At 46.8% G+C, this 26428-nt stretch overlaps 1 protein-coding gene across 1 annotated transcript; it reads right to left on the minus strand.

Annotated features, from left to right (window-relative positions):
* Positions 1-804: 804 nt before the first annotated feature.
* On the minus strand, positions 805-25147 carry LOC139012941 (leukocyte immunoglobulin-like receptor subfamily A member 6). The gene is given in 12 exon segments (XM_070419134.1): positions 805-957; positions 959-1017; positions 1350-1649; positions 1951-1974; positions 1977-2231; positions 2450-2752; positions 2902-3246; positions 3604-3642; positions 19525-19643; positions 20151-20260; positions 22372-22521; positions 25064-25147. Coding segments are annotated over 12 exon segments (1941 nt in total).
* Positions 25148-26428: the final 1281 nt, after the last annotated feature.

The raw sequence follows: 26428 nt of genomic DNA on the forward strand, positions 1-26428 counted from the left end.
AAAACCCTTTGTTTAAATACTTGTGTTCCACCTGCTACCTGTGTGAACTGGGCAGTAAGGTCTCAATCAGGTGTTTTCTTCCACTTTTTTTTTTTTTTTTTACAAGAGAACACCCACTGTAATTTATTTACTTTTCAATGAGTTTAAATCCTAAAGGGTTACAGCACTACACAGATTCAGTGCCCAATGGTCTTAGCAGGACGGTTGCTCTGGAATTTGGCACGAACCGTCCACTATCTCCATGAGCCACGTGGGATGGACACTCAGGTCACAGGGTGGGAACAGAAGGGCAGTGAAGGAGAGTCAGCGAGGTCAGGGAGGGAGGGAGCGCACCCCAGGTGGATGGTGGAGGCAGCCTCTACAGCAGCGGTTCTCAACCTGTGGGTCGCGACCCCTTTGGAGGTCGAACGACCCTTTCACAGGGGTCGCCTAAGACCATCAGAAAACACATATGTAATTACATATTGTTTTTGTGATTAATCACTATGCTTTAATTATGTTCAATTTGTAACAATGAAAATACATCCTGCATATCAGATATTGACATGACGATTCATAACAGTAGCAAAATTACAGTTATGAAGTAGCAACGAAAATAATTTTGTGGTTGGGGGTCAGCACAACATGAGGAACTGTATTAAAGGGTCGTGGCATCAGGAAGGTTGAGAACCACTGCTCTAGAGGGACATGGCCCACGTCCTCCTGCACCCAAACCTCGCCGACCACGTCTCCTCCCCTGGACATTCTCAGCAGACAGTTTCCCCAACTATGGTCTACATTCTCGTTCGCCACCTCCTGGGATCATCAGATGGGCTCCAAGGCTCCCCCACTCTGAACGGTGCGTTGCTCCCTCTGGGTTCTCATCCTGGCTGCATCTAGGCTCCTTCTGGTGTCATTTCCAGCCTGAAATAGCAGCACCCCGAGGACAACCAGGACCAAGTCAGCCACGCCCATCCGTCCGAATGAGGTTCTCCACTGGGTAGGCTTGGGGATGGGAAAATCAGTAGGTAAAGAAGTCTCAGAGGTCAGGGCAGACCCAAACCTCCAGGATTCTGGTGTCTTCGCTGGGCTCCCAGGTCCCCTGCACATCAGCAGTGATGTCTGAACTCAGCACCTGCTCTGAATCACCTTGGAAGAGCTATCATCCTGTAAGAGGATGAGAGAAGATCTGATCAAAATTCAGAAATTGGGTTCAGGAGTGGGAGGTCCTGTCTGTCTCTACTCTCTCATGGGTGGACCCTGCTCTGTGGAACCTCCTCCACCTCATTGTTTATTACTGTCACCGACATTCCTAGGGACAGGGCCCTGAGCTGATGGAGCATAGAAAGGATGGGGTGAGGGCTCCCCACCTGAGACCATCAGCTCCAGGGGGTCACTGGGGTGTGACAGCAGGTAGCGGGAGGTGCTGCGTGAGCCATAGCACCTGTAGGTCCCCTGGTGGCCTGAGGTCACAGGACTGAGGGTGAAGGTGGCCTGAGAGGGTGCAGACGTGTTCTGCAGACGAAGGTGCTGGGGAGGGTCCAGTGACCCCTCCCTGTGCAGGTGGAAGGTGTCAAACCAGATCTCAGACCCACACTGCAGGGTCATGGTCACTCCCCTGGCCACTGAGGGTCCCGGCTGGGCTGAGAGGGAGGGTTTCCTGTACATTCCTGGGGAGAGGAAGGTTGTGATGTGTAGAGAGTCACCCCTCCCCTCATGCCCTTGACCCTGAGCTGAGGGACCTTGTCCTTCTCCAGAGACCCTGTCTGTGACCCCCTCCCAGCTCCTCTCAGTCCCCCTGGGGGTGTCTTCTATCTCCATGGCCCTCACCCCCTTTCTCACTCCCTCCCCTAGACCTGCCCAGCTCAGCCTCTGCTCCAGGCCCCTCTCCTGGACCCCATCACCCCCAGGTGACCCTGGGCCAGAGCCCTGAGCAGACCCTCAGGACAGGGGCACGGCTGGGCTCCTCACCTGCTACCAGGATGTCCAGGGGGCGCTGGGGGCCGACCATGCAGAGGAGAGGTTGTGTCCACTGTAGCATCTGTACCGGCCCCCGTGGGTGCGGTTCACGTGGCCCAGGGGGAAGTCGGGGCTGTGCTGCCCCTCAAGGCGCTGAGGGGGTGTGAGGCCCTCGTCCTTGGTCAGAGCGAATGTGTCAAAGCCGGCCTCCGCGTGGCACTGGAGGGTCAGGCTGTGTCCAGGCAGCACCAGGGAGCCTGGCTGGGCCGAGAGGGCGGGCTCCCTGTGCACACCTGGGAGGAGGGGACAGTGGCACCCAGGGGACACCCCACATCGCCCACTGGGCTGCACTGAGAGGTCTCACATGTCCCTCCCTGAGCCTCCCGCCTGTGGGTCTGTCCCCAAGAGGCCAGTGTCACGGACCCCCATGAGCCCAGGGCCTCAATGGACACACAGCACAGTCATTTTGGGCCCAGGAAACAGATGGGGTTGCACAGGGTCTGTCCCTCACCTGTGACCTCAATGTGCAGAGGGTCACTGGGCTGTGACCACACGTTGGGGTTGGAGCTGGGAGAACCATAGCATCTGTAGGTCCCCCCATGGGAGGGGCTCACGGGGCCCAGAGGGAAGATGGCCTGCGACCTCCCATCATAGGTCCTGGGTTCTGCTTCCATGTGTCGGGGTGGGTCAGCCCCTCCCTCCGTCAGCAGATGGAAAGTGCCAGGTGTCTGTGAGCTGCAGGAGAGGGACACGTTCCCTCCTGAGGCCACCACAGGGCTTGGCTGGGCTGAGAGGGAGGGTGCAGGGTACACTCCTGAGGGAGGAGAAGATCTGTGTTAACGGGACCGTCACCCTCATGCCCAGGTGTGTTCTGTGAGGGGTGGGTCCCCCTGAGGCCACACTTTATTCCCTCTGCCTGTGACCTGGAGCCCACAGTGGGGAGGGACCCAGTGTCCCCCTTACCTGTCACCACCAGGAGCAGGGGGTCACTCCGCTCTGAGAGTATGTTCCCAGGGGTGTAATACGCACACCAGTACAGCCCTGCGTGGGATGGGGTCATGGCTTCAGTGAGGAAACTGGCCCTATTGCTGGAGTCCTGTGGGATCCTCATTTCCAAGGGGCTAGAGCCCCTCTCTTTATACAGAACATAGGCTTCAGCCTGCAGAGACCCCTGACACCAGAGGGCCACAGGGCTCCCCCGGGTGACGATGGGGCCTGGGTCAGCCCAGGTGGAGGGTTTGGGTCCCGGCTCCGGGTGACAGGTCCCTGTTTCCTCATCAGCCTCACCCTGCTCTCCCTGAAGGATGGCTGAGGACACAGCAGGTCCGGGGACCTTCAGGACCAGATCTGAGTCTCAGCAGACCCCCATACTCTGCCTCCACCTCCTGTCCAGCCCCAATCCAGAGGGTGACCCACGAGGGTGCAGGGTGCAGGGTGCAGGGCCGAGCAGAAAGAAACACCAGCTCCTGCCTCGTCCCTGAGTCTGTGTGACCTTGGGAATGCCCTTCTCTTTCCTGAGACTCCACAAATGCACACTTTCCCCATCCTTTCACCATCCTGTCAGCACAGTGATGGTTACCGAGTTGTTACCATCCCTCCTCCCTTCCCCAGAGCTCACTGAGGTCAAGAAGGGCAGGGAGGTTCTGGGTCAGGGTGCTTCCTCACATGGTCCCCAGTGTGCAGATGACATGAACTCCACAGAGCCTGGGGGACAAAGGGAGGAATGAGGTGTGACAAGGTCCAGTCCCCAGGTGATAGATACATCACCGGTTCATCAGTGGCCACACCGGAAAGGAAGTAGCTCCTCCCTGAAGGGTGGGCCCTAGGGGACAGCAAGCTATGGGACCTCTGAGACTGGCCTGAGTCTCACCAGACCCCACACACTCTGCCTTCACCTCATGCCAAACCCAAATCCAGAGGGTGACAGCCGTCCCAGGTGATAAGGGTGGAGGAACAGGGCAGGAGAGGACCCCACCCAATTTCTGGCCCAATTCTGACTCTGCCTTTTCTAGAACCTCTGTGAGCTTGGGTAAGACACTTCCTTTTCCTGAGCCTCTGTAAATGCAATTGCACTTCCCTTCTCTCACTGCCAGGCAATCAGGCAGTACTTACTAAGCAATAACCCTGGGCCGTCATTGGCCAGGCAATCAGGCAGTATTACTGAGCAGTAACCCTGGGCCGTCATTGGCCAGGCAATAAGGCAGTATTACTGAGCAGTAACCCTGGGCCGTCATTGGCCAGACAATAAGGTAGTATTACTGAGCAGTAACCCTGGGCTGTCATTGGTCAGGCAATCAGGCAGTATTACTGAGCAGTAACCCTGGGCTGTCATTGGTCAGGCAATCAGGCAGTATTACTGAGCAATAACCTTGGGCCATCATTGGCCAGGCAATCAGGCAGTATTACTGAGCAATAACCCTGGGCCGTCATTGGCCAGGCTCTGGAGAGTCGTACCTGAAGCTCAGGGATCCTTCCCTGCACAAATGGGGCAGAGATGAATGAAGCAAATGTTACAGATATTTAGGCAGCAAACAGTTCAGTTACAGTCTCATGTACACGTTGGGAAAATTGCCGCATCCATTTATGGCTAAGGTTCAGGATCTGAAGAAGGGGCCATGCACAAATGAAAACACTAGACAAGAAATACGAATTTAGAAGGCATGGGGGCCAGGTGGAAACTTCCCTCTAGTGGAGAAGCTCTCTGAAACCCTGGACCTGTCAGCTTCTATTCAATTTTAGATACACATCTTGCCCTCATTTAGGCACGGCAAACGGGTAGCAGACAGACTATCTCAAAAATAAGTAAAAGATCAGTAAAGATTTACGTTGAGGTTATTAGGTCAGGAAATTGCTTCGAGCCATCATTATCTCAACACAGAACAATCGGTGCATAGCTTTTAGCCCTGCTAAAGCTCAAGGTTCATCAGCCTTCCGAGTTCCTTGATCACTCTCATGATAATGTTGACAATGGATGACTTCCCGCATTTCCCCCTTTTTGTTTTCTTAATAAATCTTGAAAAGTGTATGCTGTCTGTAGGGCCTGAGTCCTTTTAAGACTCTTCATTCCGCATCTGCAGATTAGAAATAAACATATAAGAACAAGAATGAGACAGGCAATAGTGGTTATGCTAAGAGACAAATGTAAGGAGATCCAGTGAAAGGGATTAAATTCTTTCATGTCCTTTTTGAATTGCTGCCAGGCATCTAAGGAATTAGTTTGTAAGTTTGCCTGGGATAATTGTACAATATGCTGTTGTAATTCTAAAATATCAAGGGTTGTGTTACCTTTACCCCAAGCACCAAGAAGGTGATTTTTTATTGATTCCCAGGGTGTAAGGTACTATTAAAGGGAATGGGGGTAACACAAATCTGGGAAAAATTATAATGACACTGTAAGGATATTCTTTGCTCTACGCTGTGGATTTTATCACCCACCCACAAGACTGTAGACTTTAGTGCTGATAATTTTATCTCAACCTGGCTGTCAATTCTTTTTTGTATAGACAAGGTCTTAGTTACATTTTCCTTAACTTGTTGTACAAATTGAGAAGTTTGAACAGTTTTTACCATGGATGAAGTAGCAATTCCCACAGAAGTAAGTAACAATACGAGAGCAAAGAGTCCTGCAATTAACATTCCAAGAAATCTTTTTTGTCGTTTTAAGATTTTTACCAGGTCATGTAACAGTTGGTAGGTTTGATGAGATGCCCAAGGCTCAGTTAGGTTAGTAGGAACCCAAGTGAAAGCCGGTTGTTTTAAAATCATGAGGGAATCTTTTTGGAATGTAGGATTAATACAATGGGGTAGTGTGCAGCCTATGCATGACACCTCATACAGATGGCTTGTCTCATTAAGGCACATCTGGATGGGGCCTGAGAGGAGCACAAAAGGATCAAATACACAAGCGGTGGCAAATACTGTCTCTTTGGAAGTTCCCCATAAGTTCCGAATTGAATTATCTGAGCGATAGTTAAAACGACACCATTTTATAGGTGCAAGTGCAGCAGCTAATTTCCATTGTGTGTTTTGTAGGGGCCAATTGTCATGTTGTAATTGAGATCCAACAAATCCTCCTCCATGCCATGAGATGAAATGATTAGCTTCAACATATAGATAGGATGCGGTCCCCTTCCATTTTAGGGTGCAGTTGTTACTATACGCAGAGCCGTAAAGGCTCCAATCCACAAAGGAAAAACTGTTATTAAGTTTGCTGCTGGTGGCGTGGTCACCATAACAGTCTTGCCAATTAATTTCTTCCTCGGTGGGGGTGCCATTCATAAAACTTTTTACATAATGGCTTAGTGGGGGGATGTCTTAGTAATGTTACATTTTCTGTACCTCTCCCAGGAGCAAGTAGTGATAGTAGATGTATTTGGGCTTTTGCTTCCCCCTCCTTTGGTGGCCATGCAAGCCAAAAAACTCTCTTTAATTCTACACACACAGGAGCAGTAGTTGGATTCTGGGTCATACAAAAGGGAAGCTGGGTGGCGACACCCATGTAATTATACTTTGCCCAGATACTTCCTGGTCCCACCTGTGGTCCTCCTGGATGACCAAGGTGCTTGCTATTATTGGTGACTGCACTAGGCAGGGGATCAGCCCAAGTAAGGGGTCTTACCCATGGAGGGTCAGGGGCATAAGCCCAATATACTTCCCCATTTGCCCCGGTAGTGTCACCACACAGCTGGTGACTGCTAGCATGGCAAGAAAAGGGCCTCAGGCGTTCTTGGGGTTTTGGTCTCCTCACAAATTCACTCAGCTTTCTGGACGTCTTCTTCCCCATCCCCCAGGTCATCTCCGGACTGTTTGTTGTCTCTCTCATTCTCCTCCCACTCCTTATCTTCAGCGTGTTGCTTGGGGCTACTGCTATCTGTGGCTGGAGTAGTCCATTGTCTGCAGCTCCAGGTGCAAGGTCTTCATTAATCTGATCAGTTCCTCCCTTGGATCCATGTTGAAGTTTAATATTTCGTGCAGGAATCCACATGGGCTTGGAGGAGTTTTCTGGAAATACACAAGCATACCCTTGATCAAATGTTAACAAGGGGTCAGGGCCCTTCCATAAGCCAGACTTGGGATCTTTCCATTTAACCAGACCATTTTCCTTAGCTTATTCTGACACCGGTGTAATTCCATGGGTGTCTTGCCTTCAGCGTTACAAGTGAAAAAAATTAAAGTAATTAAGGCTTGATGTAGTTTACTTACAGGAGATTTCACCACTATTCCCCCTTTTTTTTTCAAATTGGAAGCATGGAAGCGGGACATTCCTTGATAATCTGTTTCGCCTGCTGTTGAGTTGTTGTATCGCAAATCAGCGAGCTGGACAAGATGCCATAATCAGCCAATAGTTAGGAGTCATCTTTATTGCATGCAGGTTCAGAGCAGATTACCTCTGTCAAATTCTGAACAAACACAGGAGGGAGTATTTCCTTTTTATATCCTTCTAGTTCTTTGTGTAAAACAGCTTGTAACCTTGAATACATATTATATCTAATCAAACACCTGTAATATCTATACAGACAACTTGTAACTTTGAGTACATATTATATCTAATCAAACACCTGTAACCTTGGATGAACAAACACTTGGCAGAATATGTGAATTAATATAATGTATCAGCCCCTTTAGATGGCTAGCTTGCAAGGTCAGACAGTTAAGTTTATCTTTTCTATTCAAGCAAAAAACAAAGTTATATTTTATAGAATAAGAGACTATCTAAAAATAACAGAGTAGTTCACACAGCAATTTTAAACAGCAGTTTTTCAAAAGGAGGCACTGTTACAGAGTAGGAAAACTTTTAGGCCTGCTTAATTACCTAGCCACCTCAGCAGCTTGACAGCCTGTGCAAAGTTTCTAGGAACTGAGCTCACACACCTGAGCTATGGCCCACAAAGAACAAACAGACCGACACTCCTGGGCAACAGGCCCACAAAGGACAGACGGATCAAAATCAAGAATAGTCCTGACCTTTGAGTTACCCAGAAATGAATAACAGGAGGATGATGAACAGCCTGGCTAAAACTACGCAATTAGCTTTTGTAACTTGGCTCTGCTTGCTATGGGAACCTGAGCACGGATGTAGTTGTCCCCTTTAAAAATTGGACAATGCAGATGGTCGGGGCCGCTTCTCTCTTGGGCTTCCCGAGGGGAGGAGCGGACACCGGCCAGTCAATAAAGGCTCTCCAAATTTTAATCGTTCTGGAGTTCTGGTCATTCTGTCACTCGAGCTCCACAACGGTACCACTATGCTTCAGAGCGAATGAAAATTGTTCAGACAACATTTTGGCAGGCTGACGTGAAAGGTGATGAAATTCTGTCGCCTGTTTTAATAAAGCAACCAATTGATCCCTCTATGCGTTTCCTTTTGTTAAAGAACCAGGACCTGTTTAAATAGTATAAATAGACTTTGGTCACTGAGCCATTTTAATCGAGCAGTTTCGATTCTGTTTACCAGGCCAGCAGCATAGGCAGAATCAGAAATAATATAACGAGGCTCTTGGAAATCCTGCAATGCAGCCTTGATAGCTTCTAATTCAATTCTTTGCCCAGAAGTATGACTGGTCTGGATGACTCAGTCTGAACTCATTGCATGATAAGCAGCTTTACCATTAGATGAACCATCAGTAAAAACAGTTAATGCTCTAGGAATAGGTTCCTGCCTAATATTTTTTGGTATAATAATAGGGGTGTAATATAAAAATTGTAGTAATTTGTTTTTTAGTAGGTGACAGCTAAGTTCCCCTGAATATTTACTTACTTCAATTTGCCAATTTAAATCAATCTGAAATAAGGTTTATTTTCTAACTTCATTTGTCCTTAGGTGTGGACAGTAAATGCTACTAATTGGATTTCTGCTATCAGTCTTTTTGAATATATAGGCATAAGCTTTGTTTAGGGAGGCAAAATACAAATTACTTGCTTTTAAGTGTCCTTGGTTTAGGGAAGAGAGGATTTATCAGACGGTCCCAAACCGCTTGGCATTTATATTTTTTAGATGGTTGCAAATGCTGTTACATGCGAGCCACAAAATTAGAGAATGATTCTGTAGGTCTTTGCATATACTTAATAAAAGCTTTCTTAGGGTTCCTAAGTATGTTGAATAAATTTTCCATTTCTCCCGTAGAGATTTTTAGATAAGGTCTTAACTAATTAATGTCCTCTAATAACATCTAAAAGCCATTTAAGGTTTTAAGGCAATCTTTTTGTATTTCCACCTTTTGAGGCCTAATACATTGACTTTTAATTACAGTTCCTAGATATTTGAAGGGAACCTCCTCCTGTTTTTCCTCCCAGAGTAATCTCTAAGCCACATTTAAGGAATTTCTTTTAAAAACTTTTACTTACTTTTGCCCGGTCGTGGGCACATCCCCGGTAGGAGGTAGGAGATGTGCAGGAGGCAGCTGATCGATGTTTTTCTCTCATTGATGTTTCTAACTCTCTATCCCTCTCCCTTCCTCTCTATAAAAAATCAATAATATATATTTTTGTTGTTTTTTTTTAATTTATATAAATCTTTATTGTTCAGATTATTACATTAGTTACTCTTTTTTCCCACCATAACTCCCCTCCACCCAGTTCCAACCCCACCCTCTGCCCTCACTCCCCACCCACTGTCCTCATCTATAGGTGCACGATTATTGTCTAATCTCTTCACTCACCCCCACACCCCTTTCTCCCCCGCCCCAAGAATAGTCAGTCCATTCCCTTTCTATGTCCCTGATTCTATTACAATCACTAGTTCATCAGATTATTTATTCACTTGATTTTTAGATTCACTTCTTGATAGATGTGTATTTGTTGTTCATAATTTGTATCTTTACCTTTTTCTTCTTCCTCTTCTTAAAGGATACCTTTCAGCATTTCATATAATACTGGTTTGGTGGTGATGAACTCCTTTAGCTTTTTCTTATCTGTGAAACTCTTTATCTGGCCTTCACTTCTGAATGATAGCTTTGCTGGATAAAGTAATCTTGGTTGTAGGTTCTTGCTATTCATCACTTTGAATATTTCTTGCCATTCCCTTCTGGCCTGCAAAGTTTCTGTTGAGAAATCAGCTGACAGTCGTATGGGTACTCCCTTGTAGGTAACTGATTTTCTTTCTCTTGCTGCTTTTAGGATTCTCTCTTTGTCTTTTGCTCTTGGCATTTTAATTATGATGTGTCTTGGTGTGGTCCTCTTTGGATTCCTTTTGTTTGGGGTTCTCTGTGCTTCCTGGACTTGGAAGTCTATTTCTTTCACCAGATAGGGGAAGTTTTCTGTCATTATTTCTTCAAATAGGTTTTCAATATCTTGCTCTCTCTCATCTTCTGGTATCCCTATAATTCAGATGTTGGTACGCTTGGAGCTGTCCCAGAGGCTCCTTACACTATCTTCGTATTTTTGGATTCTTTTTTCATTTTGCTTTTCCGGTTGGGTGTTTTTTGCTTCTTCGTATTTCATATCTTTGACTTGATCCTTGCGACCCTCTGGTCTGCTGTTGGGAGTCTGTATAATATTCTTTATTTCAGTCAGTGTATGCTTAATTTCTAATTGGTCCTTTATGACAACATCGAGGGTCTCATTAGATTTCTTGAGGATCTCACTACATTTATCGGCGGTCTCACCAGTCTTTTCGAGGATCTCACTACATTTATCGGCGGTCTCACCAGTCTTTTCGAGGGCCTTACTCAATTTATCGGCGGCTTCTAAGCAGTTCTTTAAAGACCTTAAAAGTGTGGTTTTGAACTCTATATCCAGCAGTTTGCTTTCCTCCAATTCTGTCGTTTGTGTCCTGTTTCTTTGTCTCGGCATTTTTTATGCTTTGCTGTGTCAATAGAGTGCCTTTCTGTACTAAGTGTCCCAATTACCTGAGGTAGACACTCTTGGTGCACCCCCTTGTGGGCTTTGTGCACAGTCTTGTTGTAGTTAAGCCTTGATTGTTGTAGTTATCACCGTGAGGAATTGACCTCCAGGCCAATTGGCTGTGAGAATCAGCTGTGTCTGCAGTGAGAGAACTTCTGTGCTGGAGTCACCCCTCTGGGGCTAGACTTGCTTCGATGGGGCTTTGGTGCTCCAAAATCAATAATATATATATTTTTTTAAAAAAGCAAAAAAACAACAAAAAAAACCTTTTACTTTCTTTTAAACAGAGCAACAAACTTGGTTGCCTTTTGGAAAAACAGGGAGGAGAGAGACATGCTGGTCAATACTGCAATGCATACATCTCAAGTAAAAGTAACTCTCTGTTTACTTATGGTGTCTCATTAATGGTGAGATTTAATGCTTGAATAATAACTTTTAGTTTACTTTGTAAATAGTAGTGGAAGAGTTTTTAAAATTTCTCCTTTTTATTAGCTTAAATTTACTTTCAAACAGCATTCTTTTTGGCTAGTGCTTATTTGCATATTTATGCAAATTTTACTTTGGACTTTGTTAGAACCAATTGCTCATAAAATATTGGCTTCTCATATAAATGAGTGTATATAAGACCTTGATTGCCCTAACTGGTTTGGCTCAGTGGATAGAGCATCGGCCTGCAGACTGAAGGGTCCCAGGTTCGATTCCGGTCAAGGGCATGTACCTTGGTTGCGGTCACGTCCCCTGTAGGGGGTGTACAGGAGGCAGCTGATAGATGTTTCTCTCTCATCGATGTTTCTACCTCTCTATCCCTCTCCCTTCCTCTCTGTAAAAACTCAATAAAAAATAAAAAAATAAAAAAGACCTTGATTATATTGTGAAAAGCTAATGAAGTATTCAGCAACCTTGTCCTGCCAAGCTTAGAGGTTGAAACCTTCATAACATTAAAAATATATGTATATAAATAGAACACAGTTATTAATTTTTATTTGATAAAGCTTCCCACGTGATTTCAAGTATATTAGATTGGCCTAATTTAGTTCAAAAATATTTCTTTTAAGAAGAGAGAATAAATCCTTGAATCATTCCAGGGCCCTTGAAATGTCACAAAGCTATCTCTTAGTTAAGTCTTGAAATTTAACTTGAAAAGACTATCAAATATACATAACCCAAAGATTATATTATACACTTTGTAATTATTCTAAAAGATATCAATTAAATTTAAACCGGTTTTAATATTAAAAATTTGGTTCAGCCCTAGCTGGTTTGGCTCAGCGGATAGAGCGTTGGCCTGCAGACTCAAGGGTCCCAGGTTCAATTCCAGTCAAGGGCATGTACCTGGGTTGCGGGCACATCCCCAATAGGGGGCGTGCAAGAGGCAGCTGAATCGATGTTTCTCTCTCGTCGATGTTTCTAACTCGCTATCCCTCTACCTTCCTCTCTGTAAAAAAATCAATAAAATATATTTAAAAAAAATTGGTTCAGACCATAGAATTAATCCTCTTTTTTAATCAGGCCAGTAAAATATTATATCCTAGGTTGAAATTTTACCACACATAGTACACATAAGGACTACAATATATTTTGAACTACTAATTTTTCTAGAGAAAAAACAAGAATTATTTTTCTCAAAGATGAATTTCTATACTTTATGCATTTTGTTACCATAACCATATAATTTCTCCCAACTTAATTTAAACTTTAAATTCTTAGAATCCTCAAATTTTAGGTGGCAAGTTAAATACTTAGCATTTCTTAGATTAGTAATATACTTATATTTTAAGGATATATTTCAAATAAAATACAATACATATTTAATTAATAGATTCAAATCCTCTAGATTTTTCATGAGGCAAACTCTGATTAATATTTCAGTATTTTGTCATTTTAAAATACCTAGATATTTAATGATTTTTATTATTGAATTCATCAATGTCCTAAAGTTTTAAGGTACCAAAGACTTTGGAAAACTATGTTTAGGCCTATGAGGCTGGCGAAAAGGCAGCGGGAGGAGGGAGCAGGCCTCCAGGCTGCTTGAATTTAAAACTGCCACATTCTTCCTTAGGGATAACATCTAAGGTTGCTGCTGCTCTTTCCTCTAACAGAGAGTGCAGTCAGTCTCCTCTTGAGTGGCTGGACTTTCATTATTTTTTTAATTTTTAATAAATCTTTATTGTTCAGATTATTACAGTTGTTCCTCTTTCCCCCCCCCCCCCCACCATAGCTCCCCTCCACTTGGTTCCCCCCCCTTAACCCCACCCTCTGTTCTCATCCATAGGTGTACAATTTTTGTCCAGTCTCTTCCCGCACCCCCCACACCCCTTTCCCCCCAAGAATTGTCAGTCCACTCCCTTTCTATGCCCCTGATTCTATTCTATTCACCAGTTTATTCCGTTCATCAGATTTTTTATTCACTTGATTTTTAGATTCACTTGGTGATAGATATGTATTTGTTGTCACTTTGTTGTTCATAATTTTGATCTTTACCTTTTTCTTGTTCTTCCTCTTCTTAAAGGATACCTCTCAGCATTTCATATAATACTGGTTTGGTGGTGATGAACTCCTTTAGCTTTTTCTTATCTGTGAAGCTCTTTATCTGACCTTCAATTCTAAATGATAGCTTTGCTGGGTAGAGTAATCTTGGTTGTAGGTTCTTGCTATTCATCACTTTGAATATTTCTTGCCACTCCCTTCTGGCCTGCATAGTTTCTGTTGAGAAATCAGCTGACAGTCGTATGGATATTCCCTTGTAGGTAACTAACTGTTTTTCTCTTGCTGCTTTTAAGATTCTCTCTTTGTCTTTTGCTCTTGGCATTTTAATTATGATGTGTCTTGGTGTGGTCCTCTTTGGATTCCGTTTGCTTGGGGTTCTCTGCACTTCCTGGACTTGTAAGTCTATTTCTTTCACCAGGTAGGGGAAGTTTTCTGTCATTATTTCTTCAAATAGGTTTTCAATATCTTGCTGTCTCTCATCTTCTGGCACCCCTATAATTCTGATGTTGGTATGCTTGAAGTTGTCCCAGAGGCACCTTGCACTATCTTCATACTTTTGTATTCTTTTTTCCTTTTGCTTTTCCAGTTGGGTATTTTTTGCTTCTTCATATTTCAAATCTTTGACTTGATTCTTAGGATCCTCTAGTCTGCTGTTGGATATCTGTATATTATTCTTTATTTCAGTCAGTGTATGCTTAATTTCTAATTGGTCCTTTTTCATATCCTTGAGGGTCTCACTATATTTCTTGGAGGTTTCTAGAAGATTCCTGAATAACCTTATAACCATGGTTTTGAACTCTATATCCAATAGTTTGCTTTCCTCCATTTCTTTAATTTGTGACTTGTTTCTTTGTCTCTACATTTTGCTGCTTCCGTGTGTTGATAGAGTGGCTTTCTGTGCTAGGTGTCCTATAGGGCCCAGTGGCTCAGCCTCCCCAATTACCTGAGGTGGACACTCTTGGTGCACCCCTTTGTGGGCTGTGTGCACAGTCTTGTTGTAGTTAAGCCTTGATTGCTGTTGGTATCACAGGGAGGAATTGACCTCTAGGCCAATTGGCTGTGAGGACCAGTTGTGTCTACAATGGGAGAACTTCTGTGCTAGAGACACCCTTGTGGGGTAGGACTTGCTTCAGTGGGGTTTTGGTGCTCACTGAGTCTGCCCCTTGAGTGTGTCTCTTATGGATGTGAAGAGTTGTAATCTTGATGGTCTCACTCTGACCACTGGGTACACTGGCTCTTGGATCTCCAAGGAGGTGCAAAGTCAGACACTGCCTGAGGCCACCCAGCAGGAGCTACAGAGAGATCTGCAGATTCCTCCTTTTTGTCTGGGGTTTGGAGGTGCCCAGATGAGGCCCAGCTGTGAAGCAATGCAGGCTGCTGATGAGCCTTAGCCCTTCTTTTGGAAGCTCTGACCCAGCTGCAGTTTGACAGATTTTTAGGCAGAGAAAGGCCAGGCCATTCATATGCAAAAGCCCCTGCACACAGCTTGGGTGGGGTTGTAAATTGGGTGGGGCGGGGTCTGAGGAAATCACTAGGACGGAGCAAACAGCAATGGTTGCTTTGTTGGCCCTCCCCCCGATAGGTCCCTGGGTCTCTGTGCCCTGCAGCCCTCTGCAGAACAATGACCACTGCAAGCACCTCTGAGAGAAAGCCGCCCTCATGTTCTGGCCCGATGCCAAATAGTCCAGTTTCTCCCCGTATGAGTCTGGGTCCTCAGAGTCTCACCCAGAACTGGAGTTCAGAGCAACTGGGAGCTTGTATCTCCCTCCCAATTGAAAAAGACAACAGCGTACCCAGCTGCCAGCTCCTTTCGCACACGCCTCCTTACCTCCACACTTCCGTACCTCTGCACCTCCTACCGGACTCCGCGCACTTTTCTCTTTCCTTCTAGTTGTAGAATTTCCATTCAGCCAGCCTTCCCGTGGTTCTGGATGGTATTCGTTTGTCTTTTAGTTGTAGTTTTAATGTGTTTGTGCGTGGCAGCAAGTTCAGGTGTTTACCTATGGCACCATCTTGGTTCCTCTGATGGACTTTCATTATTAATATATTTACAATTATTACAAATCCTTCATTTTAGTTACATCTATTTATTTATGTTTTAACAATTTTGAGATTTTAAAGCCAATTATTATTATCTAAGGCATTCTCTTTGGCAAATTCTGTAACAGAGATAACTTGCTGACTTTCAGTGGCTTTAATGTTAAAGTATTATTTTATAAAAACGGGAATGCTCTCAAGACCTGTGAGGCAACCTTGGAATGCAGTCTATTATTATTCAAGAATTACCCATTATTATGGAAACATTAATCCTATTGCCCAAACACAACCTGTATATTTCCCTTGTGTCATTTTTGCCATCTTTTAAAGAAAAAACAGTCTTGGGTTTATTCTATAGATCCATGAAGAGATGGGGCTCAGGCCAAGAGGCCACCCAAAATTGGGCTGGGCGTGCCTTCTCTTAAGCTAACCTTTTCTCTTCATGGGTACAGAAATCCCAGACACATCCCTAAATTGTGAGAAATGTCTCATCTATTCAAATTTTAACTGATGGACTGGGAAATAAAAACATGGCGAAAATGAGACTTTTAAGAACGCTCCCAAGAGCGGGCATCTATTTTACAGAATGACCAAAAGACCTAGTAATTAATGGGCTGGGGCATGTTTTTAGTTACTTCCCTTTGTCTAGGGAATTTTCCTAGAACCTGTGTTATCGGCCATGTGCATCCTTCATATTCTTTCTCTCCATCCCCACATTCTTTTTGCTCTGGGGAAATTTAGTAATGGCCTGGCCATCTACTGTTTCTTTTCTATTAAATTAAATTAAAGGCATGTTTAATAGACTAACAATAAACAAATTAAACCAAACAACAAAGACAGATAAAACAACAATCAACAGACAAGCGCCCATAACACATAGACAAGACTTAATAAATCAGAGTTCTTTTCATGGATCTTTCAGATGTTTTTCATTGCCTGGGACTTACAGCCAGAATGCGGCCTAGATCTCAGCCCGTTGTTCACAGATCTTATCCTATTCTGCTCTCCATAGCACTGACTGGCGTCTAAAGTTGTTTTAGCTAAAAGCTGCCAGTCCCAAGGCGTCATATGGTAATTTTCATACAAAGCATTAAAGAGTCCTTCTATAAAAGGATTGTTAGGCCCATTTTCTCTGGCTGGTGAGCCTTCCCACACTAGAGGCGGAGGATCCGGGGCCTTAGGTGTTACAGACTTTTGATCCTCAATACGAAGTGAGCATAATGCAGTTCAAACAAGAGCCCATCTAGTTAAAGATGACAAGGGCACTCATTTTCCTTGAGCCTGAGTTAAGAGAGTACCTTTTGACACCTTAATTCCTTTATCCTTGAGCGTGCAAGCTAAAAATCTACAATGATGTTTTTGCCTTTTACTCGAATTCTTCCCCATTATAACCTGGCTGAAATAAAAGACGTTCCTCATCCACTTACGGTCGTGACTCCGAAGCTGGCACGCACTGAACTTCCCGCCTTTACAGTGAACTTCCCCACCTTCCCGGTGAATTTCCACTTTTCCTTTTTCACTTCATTTTTCACTCAGGCGAATCTTCTCCAGATTCCAATTCGGGCGCCAATGCCACAACCTTTTGCAGCGAGGGTTCAGGATCTGAAGGAGAGGCCACACACAAATGAAAACACTAGACAAGAAATATGAATTTAGAAGGCATGGGGCGCCAGGTGGAAACCTCTTTCTGGAGGAGAAGCTCACCGACTTCTGGCAGGTCTGCTTTTTATTTACTTGAATACACGTTTTCCCTTAGCAACCCATGGGCCTTCCAATGGGTCTTTTTGCGTTCATATGCTAACTATTGTCAGTTTTAGCCTCCAGCACGGGGAACTTTCTTTTCCATAAGAGAAGGTATCAAGTGGCTGAACAACAGGCTCTGCAGGAATCTTTTTCTAAATAATAAAATAAATTCTTTAAAGTTGTCCACGTGTGAACAGAGGAGCAAAGCAGCTGTGATGCCTTTTGACGAAACCAATGAACAAAAAGGAGAAGCGGCCTGCAGAGGTGCCTGGCTTTCGAAGGCAACCTTTTCAAGGCTCGAGGGTCTGGATCTCAAGCGAGGGAAGTCTGTCATCTGGGGGCCTGAGGAGGAAAGACTGCAAAGGACCGTGGGAAGCTTGTAACAAGGAATTTGGTAAAACTTGAGGAAGAGAAAAGCCCTTAATGACCAAAACCAAGTAAAGGGAACATGAAGTCTGAGTCATCGAATTCAAGAGGAGTCCTGGTCCATGGCTCAGTGGTTAGCATGTCAGCCAGCCCACCAAAGGGACCCGGGTTCGATTCCCCATCAAGAACACCTATCTGGGCTGCAGGTTCAATCCCCGCCCCTGGTCAGGGCACATGTGTGTCTCTCACATTGATGTTTCTCTCTCTCCCTCCCCTCCCCCCCCCCCCCCCCCCGCCCCATCCCTCCTTTCCTTCCACTCTTTCTAAAAGTCAATGGAAAAAATATCCTCTGGTGAGAATTAAAAATAAAAAAGAAATCAAGAGAAGGAAAGATACCAGACTTAAGAAAAGCATGGAGCAGTTACTGTAGGAAGAGAAGATAAGCGAGCAAGACTCCAGGCCTCCCAACATCTTTAGAAAACTGTCCAAGAGTTCTCCTGCCTGGCCACACTGCAGTCACCGGGCCACACACCATATCACCTGGCCACATACTGCATCACCTGGCCACACACTGCATCACCTGGCCACCCACTGTATCACCTGGCCACCCACTGCATCACCTGGCCACACACTGCATCACCTGGCCACACACTGCATCACCTGGCCCCACACTGCAGTCACCTGAACACACTGCAGTCACCTGGACACATTGCAGTCACCTGGCCCCACACTGCAGTCACCTGGACACACTGCAGTCACCTGGCCCCACACTGCAGTCACCTGGCCACACACTGCATCCCCTGGCCACACACTGCATCACCTGGCCACCCACTGCATCTCCTGACCACCCACTGTATCACCTGGCCACACACTGCATCACCTGGCCACACACTGCATCACCTGGCCCCACACTGCAGTCACCTGAACACACTGCAGTCACCTGGACACACTGCAGTCACCTGGCCCCACACTGCAGTCACCTGGACACACTGCAGTCACCTGGACACACTGCAGTCACCTGGCCCCACACTGCAGTCACCTGGCCACACACTGCATCCCCTGGCCACCCACTGCATCACCTGGCCACCCACTGCATCACTTGGCCCCACACTGCAGTCACCTGGACACACTGCAGTCACCTGGCCACACACCACATCACCTGGCCACACACTGCATCACCTGGCCACCCACTGCATCACTTGGCCCCACACTGCAGTCACCTGGACACACTGCAGTCACCTGGCTACACTGTAGTCACCTGGGAGCTATGAAACCACCGAGGCTGTGCATCACTTCCAGAAAGCCTCACTTTTGGTCTCAGGTGTGGCCTGATGTTGGATTTTAAAAGCTCCCCAAGTGATTCTAATGAGCAGCCAGGATAGACGACCAGAAGCTCTTACTTCCAAAGAAGAAAGAAATTCAAGTTTTGAATCATTGCATGAAGCAGCTGACAATGACCAGAGGACACACTTTTTAAAGTTGGAAAAGGCCATGAACAAAATTTTGGTTAAAAACTATTGTAGTTGAACTAGAAAAGCACTAATGCCTGTCAATAGCAGACTGGACACCACACTGAGGTTGGCGCAGTGTGGCCAGTGGGACAGCCCCGGACTTGGGGGAATGGAAGGTACCGGGAGGCCAGAACGCCACAGTGAGACCCGGTGGCTACGAGGAACGCAATACTGTCACCACCCTCCACTCCTGCTCTGAGGCACAGAGGTAGCTGATTTCGCTCCCTCCCTTCCTGCTTAAACTGCCCACCCTCACGCACACCGATCAGTGAGCTGTGGGCCATCTTGCCCCACGGTGAGGGCACAAACACAGTTACCAGGCACCACAGCTGCAAAAGGAAGTCACCCGCCCCGAGATGGAAAATTCTGCGAGCCCGCGTCTTCCAACGGCCTGCCTGTGGCCCTGGCCCGGGAGCTCCATGGGTGGGAGTGTCTTCCCGGTGCACCAAGGTTGGGGGCACAGGCAGGGGTCACCCGATGAATATGCGTGAATAAGTGGGACAACAAACCAATGTTTCTCTCTCGCTCTCCCTCCCTTGCTCCCTTTCTCTCAAACCAAAAAAATTAAAAAGCCGCCTGCCTTGTCCCCAGCTGATGAACGCACCCCGCACAGCCAGGTCGGCCCACGGAGGACAGGCTTTTCCCGGGGCCGCCTCCCCGGGGCTGGAATTTCCCTGGGGTTTCCCCTCAGGTCCCACCTTGGGGAACCCAGTACCCCAATACCTGGAACACATCCACACACAGAATGATCGGACACAGGCACCCAAGATAAGCCTCAAAAAGGTCAGACATGAAGGAGTATGTTCCATGTGATTCTACTTATGTGATGTTCAAGAACAGGCAGAAGTAACCTGTGGGACAGCAATGAGAACAGTGGCTGCCCTGGGGGTAGAGTGGGACTTCGCTCCAAAGAGCCACCGGTGGGGTGTTCTCTACCTTATTCTGAGTTGTGGTTACCCGGGCATATCCGGTGGTCAAATTTCATCAAACTGAACACAATCGGAGAGTGTTTTATTGTAAGTTATGCTCCGTTGTTTTAAAAGAAGGCTGTACTTAAAAAGAGACCATTTCTAATCTAAACTGAGTCACAAGGTAGAAGAGCGGAGTCCTCTAGACAGAGAGACAGAAAGACAGACAGAGACAGAGAGCGAATGGGAGGAGGGCAGAATCTCTTAGCTGCAGAGAAGCAAAGATCCTCTAAGCAGGGAATCCGAGAGGAGGGCGAGTTACAGGAAGGAGAGAGTGGAATAACCCTGAGTCGCTCGGTGGGCAGGAAGCCACGAGAGCGCGCTCTGCTGCTGCTGCTGCTGCTGCTGCCGCCGCCGCCGGAAGAGCTCTCGCTGGAGAGAGGCCAGCGACCGGCCTGCGACAGAAACTAATAGAAGGAAAACCAAAGACAGTGATGCATTGAACGCCAGTGCCTATGGAACCAGTCCTGGAAGGACAGGCTCATAAAGCCCCACGATAGAGAGGCTCTCGAAGCCAGGGGCAGCACCCTTTCCTGTGACGGTCAGCATTCTGGGCTGTGCAGGCACAGGGTCTCCACAGCCCATACATAAGCGAACGGGTGTGCCCAAGTTCCAGTAACACTCTCCCTACAAAACAGATGGCAGAGCTTCGCAAGACAGGCCCAGATGCGAGTGCCTTCCAGGCCAAAGGGAGCTGGAAAGAAGGGGTCAGCCCACCCTGGAGCCCACGCATCGCTTTCACTCCTATTCGGTGGCCAGAATGGATCTGTCGGCCAGAACAGGGTGCAAGGGAGGCGGCAGGTGTTCTGTACCATCAGCAGCCGTGTGTCTACCAAGAACCAGACATCTACAAACGACAACTAGCCGAGTAACAAGCCAGTGCGGCGACGTTGCAGGACACAAGGTCAATATACGAGAGCCAGTGGCATTTCTCTACACTCAGCAAGGAGCAATCCAAACATGAAAATACAGTTAAGAAAACAATTCCATTCACAAAAGCATCAAAATAGGATAAAATACTTGGGATCAAATTTAACCCCCCAAAAAAGTGCAAGACTTGTACACTGAAAACTACAAAACATAGTTTAGTCCTTTTGGGTTTGTACAGTAGTTACATTACCTAGGCATGATGGACTACACCGTTAGCCATTGGTGATTAAACTCAAACTTCAGCCGCTCTCCCTTCTCTGGAAGACAGAGGGGCTGCAAGTTGCACCTCTAATCAGGGTTGGCTCCCCTGGCACCCAGCCCCCCACCCTTAGGGGCTTTCCAAAAGTCACCTCATTCACAGTCTGGTGTCATTGAAAGGGGGTTGTTATGAATAACAAGATACTCCTTTTTAAAAATAGTTTTTATTCTGCCCAGCCAGCATGGCTCAGTGGTTGAACATCAACCTATGAACCAAGAGGTCACGGTTCGATTCCCAGGTGAAGCACATGCCCGGGTTGCGGGCTCAATCCCTAGTGTGGGGCGTGCAGGAGGCAGCCGATCAATGATTCTCTCTCATCATTGATGTTTCCATCTCTCTCTCCCTATTCCTTCCTCTCTGAAATCAATAAAAATATATTTTATTTTATTTTTTTATTTTATTTTATTTAATATATTTTTTATTGATTTTTTACAGAGAGGAAGGGAGAGGGATAGAGAGTTAGAAACATCCATCAGCTGCCTCCTGCACACCCCCCACTGGGGATGTGCCTGCAACCAAGGTACATGCCCTTGACCGGAATCGAACCTGGGACTCTTCGGTCCACAGGCCGACACTCTAGCCACTGAGCCAAACTGGTTTAAATAGTATTTTTCATTCTGGAATGTAATTTTAAAGCTCTTCTTATTTAAAGTATAGTTGACGTATACGTTATATTAGTTTCAGGTGTGCAAGACGCTCCGTTTGCCTTTATGCTCTGGAGTTGTTTCAGGAACCAAGGACAAAGGACCAAACAAATATTCTACCAAAAGACGCTCCCATTGCTCTTGTCAAGCTTAGGGGATTCTAAGGATCTAGGACAGTGGTTCTCAACCTTCCTAATGCCGCGACCCTTTAATACAGTTCCTCATGTTGTGGTGACCCCCAATTTCACTGTTACAAATTGAACATAATTAAAGCATAGTGATGAATCACAAAAACAATATGTAATTATATATGTGTTTTCCGATGGTCTTAGGCAACCCCTGTGAAAGGGTCGTTCGACCCCCAAAGGGGTCGCGACCCACAGGTTGAGAACCGCTGATCTAGGATCTCTGTGCCAGAAACAGAAGGAAGATCAAATACATATTTCATAAAAGTCACATATTACAAGCTGCCTGGGCCCGCTAGCGAAATTAGCAGAGCACTGTACCCCCAACCAAGGGCCAATCTACCACCCGAGAAGGCTGTATTGGCTAGGATAGGCCAGTGGCAGCAACAAACAGCCCCAAACTATGTAAGACTCATACACAATGGAAATGTCTTTGTGTGCAATGTCACAGCAGTGAGCAGTCACCTCCGTGCAGGCGTTCAGGTACCTGCGCTGTTGGAGGCCCCGGAGGCCCCGGAGGCCCCGTAACAAGACAAGGAGCAGGTGGGGACCGGAACAGGCGGCCTGCTGTTTCTTAGCCAGGCTGAGCCCAAACACCCTGCTGCCCACTCCATTCTGGTGTGGACGGAAAAGGGGCCACATACGAAACCTGACGGTCAGGGGAGGCCCGACAAACTCAGAGACCTAAAGTAACCACACAGGATGGTTTGAAATTAAAACTGCCTAACTAGCCGAAACCTGTTTGGCTCGGTGGATAGAGCGTCGGCCTGCGGACTGAAGGGTCCCGGGTTCGATTCCGGTCAAGGGCATGTACCTAGGTTGTGGGCACATCCCTGGTGGGAGATGTGCAGGAGGCAGCTGATCGATGTTTCTGACTCTCTATTTCTCTCCCTTCCTCTCTGTAAAAAATCAATAAAATATATTTTTAAAAAGAAAACAAAAAACTGCCTAACTAATGGCGGGTAGTCAAGTCCTGGGCAGGGTTTTCCTTGACAAAGGCCCATCTCTACTGTAGCTGAGCCTGTCCATGTCCTTCCCGTCTCAGACAGCACATCCTTGGGTGTCAGGGCACAGTCCCAGAGCCCCTCCCTCTTACCCTGCACGCCACCGCTGTGTGCTATAAAGCTAATGTTAACCTGTGCCCACTGACGTAAAAGTATTGTCTCACCATTTTACTCTTTATCCAATCGCAGAGCTTTCTCCTCTTTGCTCCGCCCACTTCCCTAATCTGTCACCAACAAATTTCATGTAACCCTCCTTACGCCTCCTTTATTGTAACGTATAAAATATGGTGCAAAACTTCCATTTTTCTGGAGCATTTTCTCAATTTGTTGAGATTTTGCTTCTCAACAATTGTCTTCAGTTTAGCTCCAATAAACTCCTAAAAATTCTCTACAGGTTTGGAAACTTTTTTTTTTTTTTTTTTAGTTTGTTGTGTGTGTGTTTTCTGTCTACCCATCCACATATCCATTAATCCATCCACAGATCCGCTTGCCCATACCCCTGGAGGAGGGAAACACCCAGTGTCTCAGACCCACCCCTAGCTGCCCACACTGTGGGGGGAGGGAGGGAATGGCTTTTTCTTTTTTAAATAATTCTTTATTGTTGAAAGTATTACAGATGTCCCCTTTTTCCCCATTGACCCTTTCTAGCCGGCATTCGTCCCCCGCCCCAGGCCTTCACCACACTATTGTCTGTGTCCATTATGTTGACACTAGTTTTTTTAAACATGTTTTTATTTATTTCAGAGAGGAAGGGAGAGGGAGAGAGATACAGAAACATCAATGTTGAGAATGATTGATCAACTGCCTCCTGCACAACCCCTACTGGGAATCGAGCCCACAATCCAGGCATGTGCCCTGACGGGGAATCGAACTGTGACCTCCTGGTTCATAGGTCAACGCTCAACTACTGAGCCACGGGGCCGGGCTTACTAGTTTGATAATTTTTTAATATCTTGACCCTGCATTGTGAGGTCTTCTTTAGCAAATCGAGCACAGTGCCGCTTGTGTCCATTTGGTGTGCAGAATATTTAAAATGAGTAGAACATAACAAACGAACGAATGGACGTGAGCACTATCATGTGCTTTGTTCTTTTCTCTGCGCTGTGGGGCAGGGGGAAGTCCCCCTCCCCTTCTCTGTCCTTAGGCTGGTTAAGTAACAAATGGACAGGAGACAAATTAACAGAAGAAAGTGTAATTTGTGTGCACAAGATCTCAATACAGGAGAGGGTCAGGGACGGAAAGGTAAAATGAGGCATACGTGACATCCTCGCTAAGGAATGAGGTCAGGCTCCTGGAGCGTCAGAAGGTCCGAGGGCCATTTTCGGGTCCGTAAGAAGAGCAGACGTTCAGTAATTAGATGTCTGCCCCACCATATAGACATGTCAAACCTTATCTCTGCTAATAACCCATTTTATGAGCAGGGCCCCTAATTTAAATTCTTCCGGGTAGTTAAGAGGGAAACAGAAGTTTCTCTTGAGCCCGCAAGGCCTCCATTACCTTTAACTCAAAGTAACCCACATACCATACATGGTATCGTGGGGCAACTCGCTCTGAACCCCTACACCCCTTTGCTAGACCTAGAGCTGTCTCCACTCTAAACCACCTCAAATCCTTTAGGTGGCAGGTGGGTTATAATATGAGGTAAACCAGGGGGTTGAAAATGAGGGTCCCCCATGGACCAAAACAGGCAGGACACTGTCTGGTTAAGCCCCTGGGGCAGCCGTGGGCAAACTACGGCCCGAGGGCCGGATCCGGCTGTTTGAAATGAATAAAACTGAAAAAAAAAACACCGTACCCTTTTATGTAATGATGTTTACTTTGAATTTGTATTAGTTCACACAAACACTCCATCCATGCTTTTGTTCCGGCCCTCCGGTCCAGTTTAAGAACCCATTGTGGCCCTCGAGTCAAAAAGTTTGCCCACCCCTGCCCTGGGTCTGACACCTCCGGAGGGAGTGTCCGTCCTGGGCCCTTGTGTGGCTCTGTTGTTTATCCTCTTCCTTGCTTCTTGCTTTAAAAGCCTTGGCTGTGGCTTTTTGACCCCAAGAACAATTTGATCCAACCCAATATTTATGCATTAGTTTCCTGTGGCTGCTGTAACAAATCGCCAGAAACTTGATGGCCTACAACAGACACGCGCTGGCTCAGCTCACCGTTCTGAGGCTCCAGGGGAAAGGCTGCGCCATGCCTCCTCCAGCCGCCAGGGGCCGCCAGCAATCTTTGGCTCCCAGCGGCATCACGCCAACCTTCCAGGCCAGCGTCTTAAACTCCGCCTCCGCCCATCGTCACATCGCCTTCTCCTGTCGATCAAATCTTCCTTTGCGTCCCTCTTCGAAGGAGGGCGCATGCGTTTGCATTTAGAGCCCACCTGGATGGTCTAGGACAGTGGTTCTCAACCTGTGGGTCGCGACCCCTTTGGGGGTCGAACGACCCTTTCACAGGGGTCACCTAAGACCATCCACATACATATATATATATAATTACATATTGTTTTTGTGATTAATCACTATGCTTTAATTATGTTCCATTTGTGACAATGAAAATACATCCTGCATATCAGATATTTACATTCCGATTCATAACAGTAGCAAAATTACAGTTATGAAGTAGCAACGAAAATAATTTTATGGTTGGGGGTCACCACAACATGAGGAACTGTATTAAAGGGTCGCGGCATTAGGAAGGTTGAGAACCACTGGTCGAGGATCAGCTCCAGGCTCAGCTTCCTTACCTGCGTCCTATGGGCAAAGACCCATTCCCCGGCGTGAGGACACATTCACAGGCTCTTACACGAGGACATGCGCCTCTTCTATGGGCGCGTGGTTTCATTCAGCGTCCACTCCTCAGCCACTCACTGAATATTGGATGGGTCCTCATTCAGCCTGTGGATACGCAAAAGTTTGTAAACCGGGTCCTTGGCTTCTGACTTTAACACATTAAAGTTAATATTCAGCACCGCCCACCACCCTTGTCTAGAAATCATCTGTATGAGCCGGGGTCCAGTCAAGAAAACTGACACCACACCAGGTAGTTATGTGAACAGAGAGAATGTAACACAGGACGCTGGTTAAACGGGGCTGGAGGACCAGAAAAGCACAAATGGACGCTGAGGTCGCAGGGAGGTGCTGCTGGGGAGGCTGAGGGAGGGGCGGGGGCTTGGAGGGGAGATTTGGACCTGCTGCTACCATCCCAAAGCTCAGAGGGGGGCTCCCAAACCTGGGGCTCAGACCTCCCTGGAGAGGAGAGGCTGTGCCCGGGGTCGGGGTGCCTCCCGGGGCTGTGGGGAGCTCGGGGCTGAGACGCCCACAGCCAGCTGCAGGGGAAGGCCTGGGCTGCTGCGGGTGCTCATCGGGCCCAGCAGGTGACAGGACAAGTCCCAGCTCCGCCTCCAGTTTCCCTCCAGCGCCCCCTGCCGGCAGAGCCTCACAGGAAGCCCCTGGCAGGAGCAGCGTGGCCCAGGCCCAGCGCCCCCTGCCGGCAGAGCGTGGGAGCGCAGACTGAGCCTGACAGCAGCGAAC

This window comes from Myotis yumanensis, unplaced genomic scaffold, assembly GCF_028538775.1.
Source record: "Myotis yumanensis isolate MYYU_CA2020_CCGP unplaced genomic scaffold, mMyoYum1.0.hap1 SCAF_6, whole genome shotgun sequence".
NCBI classification, from domain to species: Eukaryota; Metazoa; Chordata; class Mammalia; order Chiroptera; family Vespertilionidae; genus Myotis; species Myotis yumanensis.